The sequence below is a fragment of the Salvelinus fontinalis genome, chromosome 5 (assembly GCF_029448725.1).
Source record: "Salvelinus fontinalis isolate EN_2023a chromosome 5, ASM2944872v1, whole genome shotgun sequence".
Lineage (NCBI taxonomy): Eukaryota > Metazoa > Chordata > Actinopteri > Salmoniformes > Salmonidae > Salvelinus > Salvelinus fontinalis.
Genome location: NC_074669.1, coordinates 61,168,998 through 61,187,518, shown reverse-complemented (window position 1 = coordinate 61,187,518; position 18,521 = coordinate 61,168,998). Strand labels below are relative to the sequence as shown.

At 44.9% G+C, this 18,521-nt stretch overlaps 2 protein-coding genes across 2 annotated transcripts; one reads left to right on the top strand and one right to left on the bottom strand.

Annotated features, from left to right (window-relative positions):
• Nucleotides 1–4,298: 4,298 nt before the first annotated feature.
• LOC129855981 (ubiquitin carboxyl-terminal hydrolase 37-like) lies at nt 4,299–10,160 on the bottom strand. The gene is made up of 10 exons (XM_055924115.1): nt 9,747–10,160; nt 8,991–9,296; nt 8,576–8,707; nt 7,838–7,970; nt 7,592–7,728; nt 7,340–7,439; nt 7,133–7,212; nt 6,670–6,920; nt 6,121–6,202; nt 4,299–5,323 (listed from the first exon to the last, which is right to left on the bottom strand). The coding sequence occupies exons 2-10, from the start codon at nt 9,230–9,232 to the stop codon at nt 5,311–5,313; spliced, it is 1,170 nt and encodes a 389-aa protein (XP_055780090.1). The 5' UTR covers nt 9,233–9,296; nt 9,747–10,160; the 3' UTR covers nt 4,299–5,310.
• Nucleotides 10,161–11,461: 1,301 nt separating this feature from the next.
• LOC129856157 (centromere-associated protein E-like) lies at nt 11,462–17,042 on the top strand (the record flags this gene model as incomplete). Its single annotated transcript, XM_055924261.1, has 4 exons — nt 11,462–11,477; nt 15,626–15,736; nt 15,904–16,176; nt 16,921–17,042. Coding segments are annotated over exons 1-4 (522 nt in total), but the record flags the coding sequence as incomplete, so codon positions are not given.
• Between the last annotated feature and the right edge of the window lie 1,479 nt (nt 17,043–18,521).

Below are 18,521 nucleotides of genomic sequence, written 5' to 3'. Positions count from 1 at the left end.
TCCACCCAGGTCTCTGTCACCAACACTACAGCTGTACCTGTAGTTAGTACTACATCCACCCAGGTCTCTGTCACCAACACTACAGCTGTACCTGTAGTTAGTACTACATCCACCCAGGTCTCTGTCACCAACACTACAGCTGTACCTGTAGTTAGTACTACATCCACCCAGGTCTCTGTCACCAACACTACAGCTGTACCGGTAGTTAGTACTACATCCACCCAGGTCTCTGTCACCAACACTACAGCTGTACCTGTAGTTAGTACTACATCCACCCAGGTCTCTATCACCAACACTACAGATGTACCTGTAGTTAGTAATACATCCATCCAGGTCTCTGTCACCAACACTACAGCTGTACCTGTAGTTAGTACTACATCCACCCAGGTCTCAGTCACCAACACTACAGCTGTACCTGTAGTTAGTAATACATCCACCCAGGTCTCTGTCACCAACACTACAGCTGTACCTGTAGTTAGTAATACATCCACCCAGGTCTCTGTCACCAACACTACAGCTGTACCTGTAGTTAGTACTACATCCACCCAGGTCTCTGTCACCAACACTACAACTGTACCTGTAGTTAGTACTACATCCACCCAGGTCTCAGTCACCAACACTACAGCTGTACCTGTAGTTAGTACTACATCCACCCAGGTCTCTGTCACCAACACTACAGCTGTACCTGTAGTTAGTACTACATCCACCCAGGTCTCTGTCACCAACACTACAGCTGTACCTGTAGTTAGTACTACATCCACCCAGGTCTCTGTCACCAACACTACAGCTGTACCTGTAGTTAGTACTACATCCACCCAGGTCTCTGTCAGCAACACTACAGCAGTACCTGTAGTTAGTACTACATCCACCCAGGTCTCTGTCACCAACACTACAGCTGTACCTGTAGTTAGTACTACATCCACCCAGGTCTCTGTCACCAACACTACAGCTGTACCTGTAGTTAGTAATACATCCACCCAGGTCTCTGTCAGCAACACTACATCTGTACCTGTAGTTAGTACTACATCCACCCAGGTCTCTGTCACCAACACTACAGCTGTACCTGTAGTTAGTACTACATCCACCCAGGTCTCTGTCACCAACACTACAACTGTACCTGTAGTTAGTACTACATCCACCCAGGTCTCTGTCACCAACACTACAGCTGTACCTGTAGTTAGTACTACATCCACCCAGGTCTCTGTCACCAACACTACAGCTGTACCTGTAGTTAGTACTACATCCACCCAGGTCTCTGTCACCAACACTACAACTGTACCTGTAGTTAGTACTACATCCACCCAGGTCTCTGTCACCAACACTACAGCTGTACCTGTAGTTAGTACTACATCCACCCAGGTCTCTGTCACCAACACTACAACTGTACCTGTAGTTAGTACTACATCCACCCAGGTCTCTGTCACCAACACTACAGCTGTACCTGTAGTTAGTACTACATCCACCCAGGTCTCTGTCACCAACACTACAGCTGTACCTGTAGTTAGTACTACATCCACCCAGGTCTCTGTCACCAACACTACAGCTGTACCTGTAGTTAGTACTACATCCACCCAGGTCTCTGTCACCAACACTACAGCTGTACCTGTAGTTAGTACTACATCCACCCAGGTCTCTGTCACCAACACTACAGCTGTACCTGTAGTTAGTACTACATCCACCCAGGTCTCTGTCACCAACACTACAGCTGTACCTGTAGTTAGTAATACATCCACCCAGGTCTCTGTCAGCAACACTACAGATGTACCTGTAGTTAGTACTACATCCACCCAGGTCTCTGTCACTAACACTACAGCTGTACCTGTAGTTAGTACTACGTCCACCAGAGGGCCACCTTTGACTCTGTCCCTGTATGTTAGGATCTGTGTGATGCTTTCTCTCCTCCTGTGGAATAGAGTAGAGCTGTAGAGTTGTGTAATAGTTGATGTAGGTAGATGTCATGTGGAACAGTAGAATCAGCTCAGAGAGAGTTGTGTCATTTGATGTAACCAGTATGTATATGTTATATTGTACTAAAAGACAGGGTGGAAATATGAATATTTGGTCATAAAAGATGTGAAGTTTAAAAAAAAAAAAAAATTCTATTCTCTTAAATCTGTCAAACTGAATCTATGGAGATGTTGTCAGAACCTATGCTTTTCATTCTGAGTAACTCTTCACAGACATCACAGATAGAAAGATCCCTATATGGCCATTGGTGGCCGGTCACACTCCGGGGGGAAGTTTCCCCTAGGTTCAGATCTAGGATCAGGTTTATCTCCCCCAATCCTAACCGTAACCATTTGTGGTGGAAATGCAAAACCGACCTAAGATCAGCATCTACGCCCTACACTACTAGTCAGAGTGATATCCGTAATGTGCTCAGTCAGGATATATGTAGTGTATATGTCAATTAACAGGATCCCTTATAATGTTAGCACATCCAAAATTGTCACCCTGTGAATTCCCACATACATCATATAATATGATATAGAGTCATACTATGTATTATATTATCACACTAAGACTGGTGGAGTCATATCATGTATTATATTAACACACTAAGACTGGTGGGAGTCATATCATGTATTATATTATCACACTAAGAGTGGTGGGAGTCATATCATGTATTATATTATCAAACTAAGGCTGGTGGGAGTCATATCATGTATTATATTATCAAACTAAGGCTGGTGGGAGTCATATCATGTATTATATTATCAAACTAAGACTGGTGGCAGTCATATCATGTATAATATTATCAAACTAAGGCTGGTGGGAGTCATATCATGTATTATATTATCACACTAAGACACGTGGGAGTCATATCATGTATTATATTATCAAACTAAGGCTGGTGGGAGTCATATCATGTATTATATTATAAAACTAAGACTGGTGGGAGTCATATCATGTATTATATTATCACACTAAGGCTGGTGGGAGTCATATCATTTATTATATTATCACACTAAGGCTGGTGGGAGTCATATCATGTATTATATTATAAAACTAAGACTGGTGAGAGACATGTAATGTGGTATATTATCAAACTAAGGCTGGTGGGAGTCATATCATGTATTGTATTATCAAACTAAGACTGGTGGGAGTCATATCATGTATTATATTATCACACTAAGGCTGGTGGGAGTCATATCATTTATTATATTTTCAATCTAAGGCTGGTGGGAGTCATATCATGTATTATATTATCACACCAAGACTGGTGGCAGTCATATCATGTATTATATTATCACACTAAGACTGGTGGCAGTCATATAATGTATTATATTATCAATCTAAGGCTGGTGGGAGTCATATCATGTAGTATATTATCACACTAAGACTGGTGGCAGTCATATCATGTATTATATTATCAAACTAAGGCTGGTGGGAGTCACGTGGTGACCAGTGTTTCTAATCCACTGTGGTTGACTGATAAAGAGTTTCACTATCATACAGTATGTCAAGGTATGCTTGTAATCGTTAACTGAATTGAGCTGAACACATGAAAAATCCTAGAGGAAAACCTGGTTCAGTCTGCTTTCCACCAGACACTGGGAGATTAATTCACCTTTCAGCAGGACAATAACCTAAAACACAAGGCCAAATACACACTGGTGTTGCTTACCAAGAAGACAGTCAATGTTTCTGAGTGGCAAAGTTACAGTTTTGACTTAAATCTACTTGAAAATGTATGGCAAGACCTGAGAATGGTTGTCTAGCAATGATCAACAACCAATTTGACAGAACTTAAAGCATTTTGAAAACAATAATGGGAAAATGTTGCACAATCCAGGTGTAGAAAGCTCCTATAGATTTAACCATAAATACTCACACCTGTAATCGCTGCCAAAGGTGCTTCTACAAAGTATTGACTTAAGGGTGTGAATTCTTATGTAAATTCTATATTATATTTAATTTTCAATACATTTGCAAACATTTCTAAAAATATGTTTTAACTTTTGTCGTTATGGGGTATTTTGTGTAGTTGAGTGAGAAAATATATTTACCACATTTTAAATTCAGTCTGGATACACAACAAAATGTGTAAAAAGTCTAGGGGTGTGAATACTTTCTGAATGCACTGTATGTTAAGATAAATGCTCTAATTGTAAGTCTGATAAATGACTCAAATGGAAATGTAATAGAAATTCATGGTAAATAATGTATTGTGTAACTTTGGAGTCACTTTTATTGTAAATAAGAATAGAATACGATAAAGCTACCTGAGTTAAAGAGTTACAACGGTTAACAAAATCATCTTAAATTGGATTATCTTAAATTTGTGTATTTATTAAAATTGCATGGCATGCACAAGTCATCTCCCGACATGGATCAATGTTGAATATTGCAGGTCCTCCGGTGTGACCATGCTGAATAAGGTTATACACCACAGTGTATTTCACAACAGGAGGATTTCAACCAAACCAAATAGAAGGGATGATGTACCCTCTAAATAATCACACACTCTATCCAACACATTTACATGTGTACTACATTTAGTGTGTATACTTTATACGTTTTCTTACATGAGCTTTATACATTAGGTGAAGCAGTCAAATCAAGGGCAGGTATTTATGACATAAGCTACTGAAAGAATGTTGATGCTAGTGTTGAAGAGCAAGTCTCCCTTGAGCCGCATGATTGGAGCTGGGCCAAGTGCTGCACCTGTTGAGGCAGGTCTGAGGTTGTTGGGGCTGGGTCTTGTTCTGCCTATGTTGAGACTGGGCCTGGTTCTTCCCATGTTGAGACTGGGCTGAGTGTGTTGAGACTGGGCCTGGTTCTTCCCATGTTGAGACTGGGCTGAGTGTGTTGAGACTGGGCCTGGTTCTTCCCATGTTGAGACTGGGCTGAGTGTGTTGAGACTGGGCCTGGTTCTTCCCATGTTGAGACTGGGCTGGGGGTGTTAAATGGTCCAAATGCTGCTTTTGTTGAGGCTGGGCTGGGGGTTTTGAGGCTGGGCCTGGTACTACCCCTGTTTATGCTGGTTCTGGTACTACCACTGTTGAGGCAGGTCTGAGTGTTTTGAGGCTGTCCAGGTGCTGCCCCTGTTTAGGCTGGGGCTGGTGCTGGTGCCCCTGTTAGGCCCTGTGTGCTGGGGCCTTCCGCTCTCTTGCCCTGTAGGGTGAAAGGAACCGTACACATAAATAGCAACACAAGAACATAGATGGCGAGAGTAAGCAGTACCTGAACATATAGAAGAGCATGTAGGCACTCTGGGCTCTGGTCCTCAGCACAGTGGCTTCATTGGACATTGACACCTGGCTGTCGTTACAGCAGAACCAGTTTCCACTGGCATGCAAGATGTCACTAATGTAGTGCCCTGTGGAACAAGGAAGACAAACTAGAGGTCAAAGGTCAGGCTATTGTGGGTAATAGAGTGTGTTGTAACAGTTAAACAGTTCATTTGGGAGGTATTTTATCTGTTACATGTGTCGAGTTTTGAAATCAGAGATAAACAAATACACGTGGCATATAATTAGACATGTCTCTCCATTCTTTTGAATTAAATTGCGTAAACTCTAAACATATTGCAGTGCTTGTTGGGATGGCACTTCACTGTGAAGCCTGCAGCCTTGCTCGCTTGGCCGAAGTGGCTATTGGAGGGTCTAATTATCCCCTACACCAGGGTTTCACAAATGGCGGCCCGCGGGACAAATTTGTCCCAAGTGTGATTTTATTTGTCCCCCCATGTTTTCTGACCCAATAAAATGTAATTGTTAAAAGACTGTAAAAACAACAGCAAATCAGCTCCAAGTGATTTTAATTTTGAAAATCTGTTTCAAAGTATTCCCACGCACAATAAAGAGAGATATGTGATTGTGACAAATGTAAGCAATGTTTGAAATGAGTCAAATATTATATCTGTTTGGCCTTCTTACAGTTAATTTGTGGTCTACAAATTATTTGTAATTTTGTTCCACACCCGAGTATGATTCTAGTTGATGATCCCTGGCCCTCAATAATTTTCACTCCCTCAGCTTTGGGATACTTGTGTATAAGGCAGAGGCACACGTGAACGCGTAAATTGAGAGCAGAGGAGAAGGAAGTGACTTGGAATTCAGCTGATGTCATATGTATTGTGCATCTGCATGTGTGTGTTTTAAGGTATTTACTTACCAGAGTTTGCGGAGCCTCCCAGATGAGAGACTACGCCAGTCAGCTGGTAGTAACCATTCACTGACTGCACTGGCTGCTGCTTCTGTAAGAAAACACATGTGATCGTAGGATTCTCATTTCCTCTACAGTCCACCACAGTCTACAGTCTACTACAGTACTAGTCTACTACAGGAGGTCTACTACATTGTGTACTCCTCAAAACTATCTCAGTGTTCTGTCATAACTTATTTTTCACTGGTTTCACTCTCTATCTCTCTCTCTCTTCTCACCACTGAGGCTGTCAGCAGCACTTTTCCTGGTTCCTGGTCATTTGAATCTGAGGGGTCAAATATACATATCAAGAGCTGAGAAAACGTGGTCACTTGTCTGAAATGCTCTGGACTAAAACAGCTCCCATACATCACTAAAGATGTCTGAGAAACATCACTAAAGATGTCTGAGAAACATTTTAAGTTGCAGCTTCCAGCTTCTCTGTCAGCAGGACCGTTTTGGGATTGGGTGGTTTGTGTGGTGTTGGAGCAAGAAGAGTGTTATGGTGCCATGACCTACCTGAACAGCAGAGGGCGCCGTCTTTGGCCTCTCCAGGTGGGCTGGAGACTAGGCTGGCGAGGGTCTGGGGGATGGACCCCTGGATGCTGGGGGCCTGGTTGGTGAGGGCCTGTGGGCTGGCACTGTGCAGGTGTGGCACCATGTCCCCACAGAGGGTGGAGAGCCTCAGCTCCGAAGGAAACAAAAGAGGAGCCTCCAGCTTCTCCAACCCCCCAGGTCCTCCAAACCTCTTCAGATGCAGAACCAGCACACTGCCCAGAGACAGAGAGGAAGAGAGATGAACAGACAGACAATGAAACCAGTCAACAAAACAACAGATGAGTGAAATGTGTTCGGTGGTGCTCATCCCTAAGTCCTACAACCTGCTCAGGAAGGTAACTACTCCTAAAGGCTCAGGACACAATGACCACTCATTTCATGAAACACTGCTCGTCCTATGAGAGGTTATAAAGGGACAACTCACAGAGGCAGTGTGTGGAACTGCTCCACCTTTAAGGCGTGGAGACCTTTACAACCCTCACATGTGAATTCAACCTTTTCACCCTGGTTAGAAACAAAAGCATTACAAAATGAATGACACCACTACAATAATAAGAGTGTATTCTGAGGCAGTGGGCAGCTTGCCCTGGGTGTTAGTCTCTACATGCAGGGCTGAGCCCTAAGTGCTGACTTTGAAAGTGAGTGCTAGGCTGCTCAGCAAGGTGCGCTCAGGGCTGAAGTCCAATGAGAGGTGGTTGTAGTCCTCTCTGGTGGACGACTCGCGCCCACAGCTTCAGAAGCAGCACAAAGAGAAGGAAAATGCATCAAGTCTGTTTCTGTTTCAGGTCTCTACAATGTTTCTGTTATGCCATGTGTTTTGTAATATTATTTGTAGAAAGATCATGTTCTCAGTAGATACATTACAACCAATGGGAGCTCTTACCTGGTACATGTGCGCACCGACACAAGCTGGAACTCCAGCTGAGAAACAGGGCAGGAATAGTTCACCCCGAGTGTCTTCAGTATCATGCCCTCCTCCTTCAGCTGGCACAGCATGTTCACAAGTAACTCGTGTGCGTCCTATGATGAGGAAGAGAAAGAAACACACCAAGATAAAAGCAAATGATGAAGATAAAATGAACCCTTTCAAAAAGAGTGCTCGTACACAAGAGAGTAGTGCCTCAGTTACCTGTTGCGTGTCCCCCAGATACTTCAAATCGTATCCCGACAAGGAGTACTTGACCTTCCACATGAGGTCTGCTTTTGAGGCCTGGTTTGCACCACTGTCAGGTAGACTCAAACGGTGCACATCAGACAGACACCTGTAGGGGAGACAGAGAGTAAATGAGCAGCTGACTGGATGGTGTCAACCTACTGGCTTACGCCTGAAGAGGCAGATGAGTATATACAAATATGTTTTATCTAGCGGCACCCCATCATTAGAAATTATTCATTCGAGTCAAAGCAATTTCACCTTTGAGGACGGACAATGAAGCCAAACAACAAAAATGTGTTGTTTATTCTCCTAAGATAGTTGGTTTGGATACTGCTCTCAATTCCAGAGCATTTAAAAAAACGACCAAATTTCCCACGGTAAAGTGGAATGTTCAGTCAATGAGCATTATGGGTCATGTAGTCATTCTACACTTTCCAAATTGGCCTACAAATGCCTAGATTCCCGAAAATGCCTAAGATTCCCGAAAACAAAACAAAAACTGAAAACCAAAAATACAAAAAAAATACAATACAGAGCAAAATATGAAGTGGTTAAGGTTATGAAAAGGGTTAGGATTAGTGAAAATGCTCTCCTAACCTGCTACGACAATCACTTTCTATAGAAGTGGCGTGAAAAGAGTGTCCCTTCTTTAATTTATGACCACAAATAATGGGTGTGTGGGGTGAGTGTCTGCTTTTGAGCCTTCCTTACCTGAGCAGGTTGGAGAAGGGGGAGGAGCTCCAGAGTTGTTCCTGGTGCAGGATTTCCTTTGAGAAGGACGGCAGGACCAGGAGGCACTGCAGGGTGGCATTAAGGAAGCAAGTGTTGCCAATGTTAGGCAACCTGTGAAGAAGAAGCAGCCATCAGTACACACATAGAGATGAATCATAAACCTTCATATCTCTATAAAGTGGTGATAATGGCAGCCATCTTGGTCATGGATAAAAAATATTTAACACAAAGAAGTGTTGGATGTAGACCAAGATTTACATAATTCATGGGTTTATAAATATCTAATAAAACGAACATGCTCGATAGTAAGCCCTATCCCCATAGTATATCAGACACTTATCTCTAAACAATAAAGAACTTATATTCAATACATTTGCAGTGTGTTGTGGTTTACCCAAGAAGTTCCATGTTGACCAGTGCCCCCCGTTCTCCTCTGGCCCCCTGGGTCTCTTCTGGCCCTCTGGTGGCTGAGCTGGCCCTGGGAAGAGTCATGCTTCTGGTGGCTGAGCTGGCCCTGGGAAGAGTCATGCTTCTGGTGGCTGAGCTGGCCCTGGGAAGAGTCATGCTTCTGGTGGCTGAGCTGGTCCTGGGAAGAGTCATGCTTCTGGTGGCTGAGCTGGCCCTGGGAAGAGTCATGCTTCTGGTGGCTGAGACTGGCCTCTGGGGCCTTGGACTAGAGTGTTCCTGAAGAGACAGAGGTCTGGAGGAAGGAGAGAAACAGGTCTCAAGCCTCCAACACAGAGATAGTATCACTCTACACATTCTCTCTATTAAATACTATACTGTACCATAAACACAGTCTGAGTAGTTATGTATGTACTGCTGTCCATATAAATGCAGTGTACCAAGTAGACCAGGGCAATAGGTTAGTACTCTCTTTATCCACTAGATGTGGATAGAAGAGCCTAAAACTACAGTTTGAGGAAAATAACTTTCTGGGACTGTGTTTATCAAGCGTCTCAGAGTAGGAGTCTGATCTAGGATCAGTTTTGCCTTTTAGATCATAATAAATCAGATTATTACGGACAGAGAGGACCTGATCCTAGATTAGCACTCATACTCTTGATAAACACTGGCCCTGGTCTTGTAGCACTAAACCCAACTCTCCAAAGAGACTCTAGGATGGCACTGTACTTTATGTTTGAATTACCTGACTGTTGCGCCCTCCTGGCTGGTGTCTCCATGACAGTCCAGAGGGTTGGTAGGAGTGGGAGAACTAGGATGGGACACCACTGGAGAGGATTTCACTGGGGAAGGGTGTTTGGCAGGTGACCGGGGTACAGAGGGCTGTTTAGCAGGAGAGCAAGGCTGAGAGGAACATTTAACAGGAGAGGGAGGTGGATGGAGGGAGGAGAGTTGGTCAGAGTGTGAGGGGTCAGAGGTGGCGAAGCCATTCTGTTCAGAACGGTCAGATGGAATAGGAGAGGGGGATGAAGTGCCACTCTCCTTCTTCTTTCTTCTCTTCTGCTCCACATCAACTGAATTTGCTTTCTGACGTTTTTTCTGTTGACAAGAAGATGTGATAGTGCTAAATCCTTTTTTCCTTGATCCCCAGCCAATGGAAGAGGGGGGTCATCAGAATAGGAAAAGGTAGGCCTAAATTAGAGGAACTTAGCTATCTATCCTAAACCTCAAATAACACAGTATAGACAGGTTACATTGAGTGACATTTGCAAAAGCCAAACTTCATGTACATTTCATGTACACTTTTTATGTTTTTGTCAATCAGAATGTACTTTAACTTGTACTCTTCCCACTAGGTCTATATAAAAAATACTACTCTAGAATATAAGTAGTTGTTAATCGATTAAATGACCTGATTTCATACCTTTTTGCACCAGCAGAAACAAGCCATGTCAATAACCAATGAAGACTGATACATTTCCTCATTAACCCATTGTTCAAATTGGCTTTAAGACCATTGTGATGTCATCGGTCATGTATGACACCACCATCTGGCAACCCAATCTATAATATTTTAAAATATATTGTTCAATGAACAAATAGGTTTTATTGAAGAGCAAAGTTATGCAGTATACATTCAATATTGTAGATAATATGTTCCATTGTTTTCTTGTTTCTTTTTTTACATTCATTTTTTGTGTGTTGTTTCATTGAACGTACGACCACAATAAAGGCATTTTAAATGCCTTCATCTTCCTTGTTTTTTGACAGCTTCCATGTTGTTTGTGGTTTGGTCATCGGTTTATTTAAATGCTCAATGCTTTTTCTATCCACCAGCAGATGGACAAAGGGTTGGTCAAAAGAATGTGAACAGGTGATAGAGATTTAGCCTAAACCTCAAACAACAATCCAGATTGGTTAGGGACAGTTTTCCTTATTCAATCTTGCCCTGAGGGCAGCTCTGCTTCAAGGACATAATGAATGTGATTGGTTCAATTAAAGCTCAATGGTCAGTGGGCAGAGCTTACAGTGCCCAGTGCGAGTTAAATACACTTACTAGGTGATAGGTTGGTGTTGAATGTAAAGCATAAGACAAGGTTGCTGGCTTGAATTTTGTTTTCTAACCTCAATCCAACCCCTAAACAATTCTCATTTTCAAGTCCTTGTTTTAAAAATAATGACATTTTGGAGATGATTTTGTTTTCAAATTACTGAAATTGAGCGGTTGTAATTTGAATATAGGGATAAAGGCCATTCTTGAACATGGGGTTAGACAATAGGCCTTTTAATTTTGTCTGGCTTGCCATTCCAAGTAAAATTGAATATTTTTTGCTCATATACTTTAAACAGGTCGCTAGGTGTAGGCAAAACCATAAGCAAGTAGGTAAACTGTGATATGACTAAAGAGTTAATCAGGATGATTTTCCACAAATAGACAAGTATTTTCATTAAGTGCAAGAGATGGAGTTCCTCACAGGTGGGCCTGGCATGGATTGTGTCTCCATCTGAATGGCAGGTAGGCTCGAGGTCAGGGCAGACAGAATGGTCAGGCAGGCGGGAATGGAGTCCAGAAAACAGGCAAATGTCAAAACCAGGAGGACTATTAGAAGAGAATAGAAAAGTAGGCGCACGGGAAAAAACACGCTGGTTGACTTGAACATACAAGACGTACTGGCACAGTACACCGGGGGAAATAAACGACACCTGGAGGGGTGGAGACAATCACAAGGACAGGTGAAACAGATCAGGGTGTGACATCTTCATCCTCATCATTCAGTTCATTGAAATCCAATTTTGAATGAACAGTTATGAGTTTCTATTTGGTTTATACCGCCCATTCATTGACAGCATTAATTCAGTTAGAGACACATTAGGCCTTGGGACCCAAAAGCATAATCAGTCCTCTAACTCCCCCTTGCGGTGGTCTGGAGCAATGAAGCCGTGACGCAAGGTAACATACTAAACCATAAATTACCTCTAAATCCTGCGGCATAATCTCAAAACGTTTAATTGAGGAACTACTGTAAGGCACACAGACGCAGGACAGTGCAGGGAGAAGACACAGGTACAGACGTATATTGGAGTTGAGGAAGTAGAAGTTACTGTATTTGATCACACTCACATATGCACACACACACACACACACACACACACACACACACACACACACACACACACACACACACACATTAAACAGGTGAGATCGCCCTGTAGAACCTCACCTTTATTTGTCCCAATCCTGGATGAAACAGTAAAACACATTACCAAAGATCTTACCTTTGTCACGCCCTGGCCTTAGTATTCTTTGTTTTCTTTATTATTTTAGTTAGGTCAGGGTGTGACATGGGGAATGTTTGTGTTTTGTTGGTTTTGGGTGTTTCTATGGTAAAGGGGTTGTTGGGTGTAGTATATGGGTTTGTGTTGAGTTCATGTGTCTAGCGTTGTCTATGTATGTTTAGTTATCTAGGAGAGTCTATGGTTACCTGAATGAGTTCCCAATTAGAGACAGCTGATTTCGGTTGTCTCTGATTGGGAGCCTTATTTAGGGTAGCCATAGGCTTTCATTTGTTGTGAGTAGTTGTCTATGTGATACGTTTGTGGCCTGTGTGTGCACATCGTTGTTTAGCTTCACGATCGTTTTCTTGTTTTGTTTAGTGTTTAAGTGTTTTTTTGTTTCGTTTGCCTTCTTCTTTAATAAAAAGGAGATGGCTTATTTTCCTAAAGCTGCGTTTTGGTCCGTCAATCCTCCACACGATCGTGACAGAACTACTCACCAATACAGGACCAAGCGGCATGGAAAGCGGCAACAGGACCCACCTACACAGGATTCGTGGACATGGGAGGAGATACTGGATGGTAAGGGGCCGTGGGCACAACCGGGAGAATATCGCCTTCCTCGTGAAGAGCTGGAGGAAGCTAAAGCCGAGAGGAGGCGATATGAGGAGGCAGCACGGAGACAAGGCTGGAAGCCCGTGAGTACAACCCAAAAATTTCTTGGGGGGGGCCTTAAAGGGAGTGTGGCGAAGTCAGGTAGGAAACCTGCGCCTACTCCCTGTACTTACCGTGGAGAGCGAGAGTACGGGCAGACACCGTGTTACACAGTAGAGCACACGGTGTCTCCTGTACGTGTGCATAGCCCGGTTCGGTACATTTCAGCTCCACGTATCGGCCGGGCTAGACTGAGCGTTGAGCCGTATGTCATGAAGCCGGCCCAACGCATCTGATCACCAGTGCGTCTCCTCGGGCCGGCGTACATGGCACCAGCCTTACGCATGGTGTCCCCGGTTCGCCTACATAGGCCGGTGCGGGTTATTCCACCTCCCCGCACTGGTCAGGCGACGGGGAGCATACAACCAGGTAAGGTTGGGCAGGCTCGGCGTTCAAGGGAGCCAGTACGCCTGCACGGTCCGGTATTTCCGGCGCCACCTCCCCGCCCCAACCCAGTACCACCAGTGCCTCTTCCACGCACTAGCCATATGGTGCGTGTCTCCAGCCCTTTACCACCAGTGCCTAAACCACGCACCAAGCCTCCTGTGTGTCCCCAGAGTCCTGTGCGTCCTGTTGCTGCTCCCCGCACTAGCCCTGAGATGCGTGTCCCCAGCCCGGTGCCACCAGTCCCGGCACCACGCACCAGGCCTACAGTGCGCCTCAGCCGGCAGGAGTCTGCCGTCTGCACAGCGATGCCTGAACTGCCCGTCTGCCAAGCGCCATCTGAGCCATCCGTCTCCCCAGCGCCATCTGAGCCATCCGTCTCCCCAGCGCCATCTGAGCCATCCGTCTCCCCGGCGCCGTCTGAGCCATCCGTCTGCCATGAGCCTGCAAAGCCGCCCATCTGCCATGAGCCTGCAAAGCCGCCCGTCTGCCATGAGCCTGCAAAGCCGCCCGCCAGACAGGAGCCGCTAGAGCCGCCCGCCAGACAGGAGCCGCTAGAGCCGCCCGCCAGACAGGAGCCGCTAGAGCCGCCCGCCAGACAGGATCTGCCAGAGCCGCCAACCAGACAGGATCTGCCAGAGCCGCCAACCAGACAGGATCTGCCAGAGCCGCCAACCAGACAGGATCTGCCAGAGCCGCCAACCAGACAGGATCTGCCAGATCCGTCAGCTAGCCATGAGCAGCCAGATCCGTCAGCTAGCCATGAGCAGCCAGATCCGTCAGCTAGCCATGAGCAGCCAGATCCGTCAGCTAGCCATGAGCAGCCATATCCGTCAGCCAGCCATGAGCAGCCATATCCGTCAGCCAGCCATGAGCAGCCATATCCGTCAGCCAGCCATGAGCAGCCAGATCCGTCAGCCAGCCATGAGCAGCCAGATCCGTCAGCCAGCCATGAGCAGCCAGATCCGTCAGCCAGCCATGAGCAGCCAGATCCGTCAGCCAGCCATGAGCAGCCAGATCCGTCAGCCAGCCATGAGCAGCCAGATCCGTCAGCTAGCCATGAGCAGCCAGATCCGTCAGCTAGCCATGAGCAGCCAGATCCGTCAGCTAGCCATGAGCAGCCAGATCCGTCAGTCAGCCATGAGCAGCCAGATCCGTCAGTTAGCCATGAGCAGCCAGATCCGTCAGCTAGCCATGAGCAGCCAGATCCGTCAGCTAGCCATGAGCAGCCAGATCCGTCAGCTAGCCATGAGCAGCCAGATCCGTCACCCAGCCATGAGCAGCCAGATCCGTCAGCCAGCCATGAGCAGCCAGATCCGTCAGCCAGCCATGGGCCGTCCCTCAGTCCGGAGCTGCAGTCCCTCAGTCCGGAGCTGCCGTTCCTCAGTCCGGAGCTGCCGTTCCTCAGTCCGGAGCTGCCCCTTATCCTGGTGCTGCCCCTTATCCTGGTGCTGTCCCTTACCCTGGTACTGCCCCTTAGTTCGGAGCTGCCCCTGACCCTGGTACTGCCCCTTATCCTGGTACTGCCCCTTAGTCCGGAGCTGCCCCTTAGTCCGGAACTGCCCCTTAATGCAGTGGGGTTAATGTGGAGGGGGGTCATTTGGAGGAAGCTAAGGAGGCGGTTAGGGACTGTGGTGACGTGGGGACCACGACCAGAGCCGGAGCCGCCACCGTGGATGGAAGCCCACCCAGACCCTCCCCTAGACTGGTTAATGGTGCGCCCGGAGTTCGCACCTTAAGGGGGGGGTTATGTCACGCCCTGGCCTTAGTATTCTTTGTTTTCTTTATTATTTTAGTTAGGTCAGGGTGTGACATGGGGAATGTTTGTGTTTTGTTGGTTTTGGGTGTTTCTATGGTAAAGGGGTTGTTGGGTGTAGTATATGGGTTTGTGTTGAGTTCATGTGTCTAGCGTTGTCTATGTATGTTTAGTTATCTAGGAGAGTCTATGGTTACCTGAATGAGTTCCCAATTAGAGACAGCTGATTTCGGTTGTCTCTGATTGGGAGCCTTATTTAGGGTAGCCATAGGCTTTCATCTGTTGTGAGTAGTTGTCTATGTGATACGTTTGTAGCCTGTGTGTGCACATCGTTGTTTAGCTTCACGATCGTTTTCTTGTTTTGTTTAGTGTTTAAGTGTTTTTGTTTCATTTGCCTTCTTCTTCAATAAAAAGGAGATGGCTTATTTTCCTAAAGCTGCGTTTTGGTCCGTCAATCCTCCACACGATCGTGACAACTTTAATCATTTGTGATTCAGTACATTTTCAGTGGTGGAAGAGACCCTCTGGAGTTGATGCAGTGTGTCTGGGGCTGTTGTGTGTTCTCCCACTGGCTGGGATCATAGGCCTGTCTGTCTACTGTAAGTTTAGTATGTTGTCACTGAGACTTAAGTAGCCTACTTAATCATACTTAATTAATAATGATGTGGTAGTTACATGTTTGATTAACTTTTCCTTTATACAGATTGAGTCATTGGTCATCACGACTCAACAGAGAGAGAACAGCTACAGGCCAGTTGCAGCCTTCTGACTGAAGAGAGAGACCAGCTACAGTCCAGTTACAACACCCTGACTAAAGAGAGAGACCAGCTACGGACCAGTTACAACAACCTGACTAAAGAGAGAGACCAGCTACACACCAGATACAACAGCCTGACTAAAGAGAGAGACCAGCTACAGACCAGTTATAGCCTTCTGACTGAAGAGAAAGACCAGCTAAGGACCAGTTACAACACCTTGACTAAAGAGAGAGACCAGCTACACACCAGATACAACAGCCTGACTAAAGAGAGAAACCAGCTACAGACCAGTTACAACAACCTCGACTAAAGAGAGAGACCAGCTAAGGACCAGTTACAACACCCTGACTAAAGAGAGAGACCAACTAAGGACCAGTTACAACACCTTGAGTAAATAGAGAGACCAGCTACAGACCAGTTATAGCCTTCTGACTGAAGAGAGAGACCAGCTACGGACCAGTTACAGCACCCTGACTAAAGAGAGAGACCAGCTAAGGACCAGTTACAACACCCTGAGTAAATAGAGAGACCAGCTAAGGACCAGTTACAACACCCTGAGTAAATAGAGAGACCAGCTACAGACCAGTTATAGCCTTCTGACTGAAGAGAGAGACCAGCTACGGACCAGTTACAGCACCCTGACTAAAGAGAGAGACCAGCTAAGGACCAGTTACAACACCCTGAGTAAATAGAGAGACCAGCTAAGGACCAGTTACAACACCCTGAGTAAATAGAGAGACCAGCTACAGACCAGTTATAGCCTTCTGACTGAAGAGAGAGACCAGCTACAGACCAGTTACAACACCCTGACTAAAGAGAGAGACTAGCTACAGACCAGTTACAACAACCCTGACAAAAGAGAGAGACCAGCTACGGACCAGTTACAACAACCTGACTAAAGAGTGAGACCAGCTATGGACCAGTTACAACAACCTTGACTAAAGAGAGAGACCAGCTAAGGAGTAGTTACAACACCCTGACTAAAGAGAGAGACCAGCTAAGGACCAGTTACAACACCCTGAGTAAATAGAGAGAACAACTAAGGACCAGTTACAACAACCTGACTAAAGAGAGAGACCCGCTACGGACCAATTACAACACCCTGACTGAAGAGAGAGACCAGCTACGGACCAGTTACAACACCCTGACTGAAGAGAGAGACCAGCTACAGACCAGGTACAACACTCTGACTAAAGAGAGAGACCAGTTACAACACCCTGACTAAAGAGAGAGACCAGCTACGGACCAGTTACAACACCCTGACTAAAGAGAGAGACCAGTTACAACACCCTGACTAAAGAGAGAGACTAGCTATGGACCAGTTACAACACCCTGACTAAAGAGAGAGACTAGCTATGGACCAGTTACAACAACCTGAGTAAATAGAGAGACCAGCTACGGACCAGTTACAACAACCTGACTGAAGAGAGAGACCAGCTACACACCAGATACAACACCCTGACTAAAGAGTGAGACCAGCTACGGACCAGTTACAACAACCTGACTGAAGAGAGAGACAACTTTCACTTTGGTGTATTTTCATTCATATCGGTTGAACCGTTTAGAAATGACAGAACTTTTAGGGGACCAAAAAAATTGGGACAAATTCATTTATGTGTATTAAATGTACAGACTCTCAAATATTATACCCCTAAGACATGCTAACCTCTCACCATTACCATAACAGGAGAGAACAGCGTGTCTTGGGGTATAATAGTTGTGCATTCACTCATCATTATTCACAATTAATTCAGGACTATCCATAATCATGGTAGAATCCTCGTTAATGTACACATGTTTAGAAACATATTCTATTATAATTTACAATAAAAGTGACTCCAAAATGACACAATACATTATTTACCGTTCATTTCTAAATAATCTGAAACACAACCAAAACAAACAACAAATGCAGACAAGTTTTTAGAATGCTAAAAATATGGGATCAAATACTAAACCTTGACTACTTTAATACACGTATAAGATAATTCGTCCCAATCATTTTGGTCCCTACAGTATGTACAAAAAGTTCTGGCATTTCTAAACAGTTCACCCGATATGGACAAAAAAAACTAAAATGAAAGCTGACAGTGCACTTTAACCTCATAGTCATTGTATCATTTCAAACTGCTGGAGTACAGAGACAAAACAACAAGACGTGTCAAGGTTGAAATACTTTTGGAGCTCACAGTATATATATTTACATATCTCAACATCAGACATTTATCTTCAACCCGAAGAAGAGAGTCTGGATTGGTCTGACTGACTCTGTTAATGAGGGGACCTGGAAATGGGTGGACGGCACCCCACTGACGAAGGGTGAGATAAGATAACTAATCTGTCAATAAGGCTCCATTCAATATTTTTCTATACAGGCTATTGTCATTGATGGCAGCAATCAACAAAGTTAACTTTAAGATGAAACATTTCTGTATAATATTTAGGATTGTGACGTTCTAACTGTGATATCTGACTGTTGTTAACCCTGTAGGTACTGGTATTAACCATGATATCTGACTGGTTTAACCCTGTAGGTACTGGTATTAACCATGATATCTGACTGTTTTTAACCCTGTAGGTACTGGTATTAACCATGATATCTGACTGTTTTTAACCCTGTAGGTACTGGTATTAA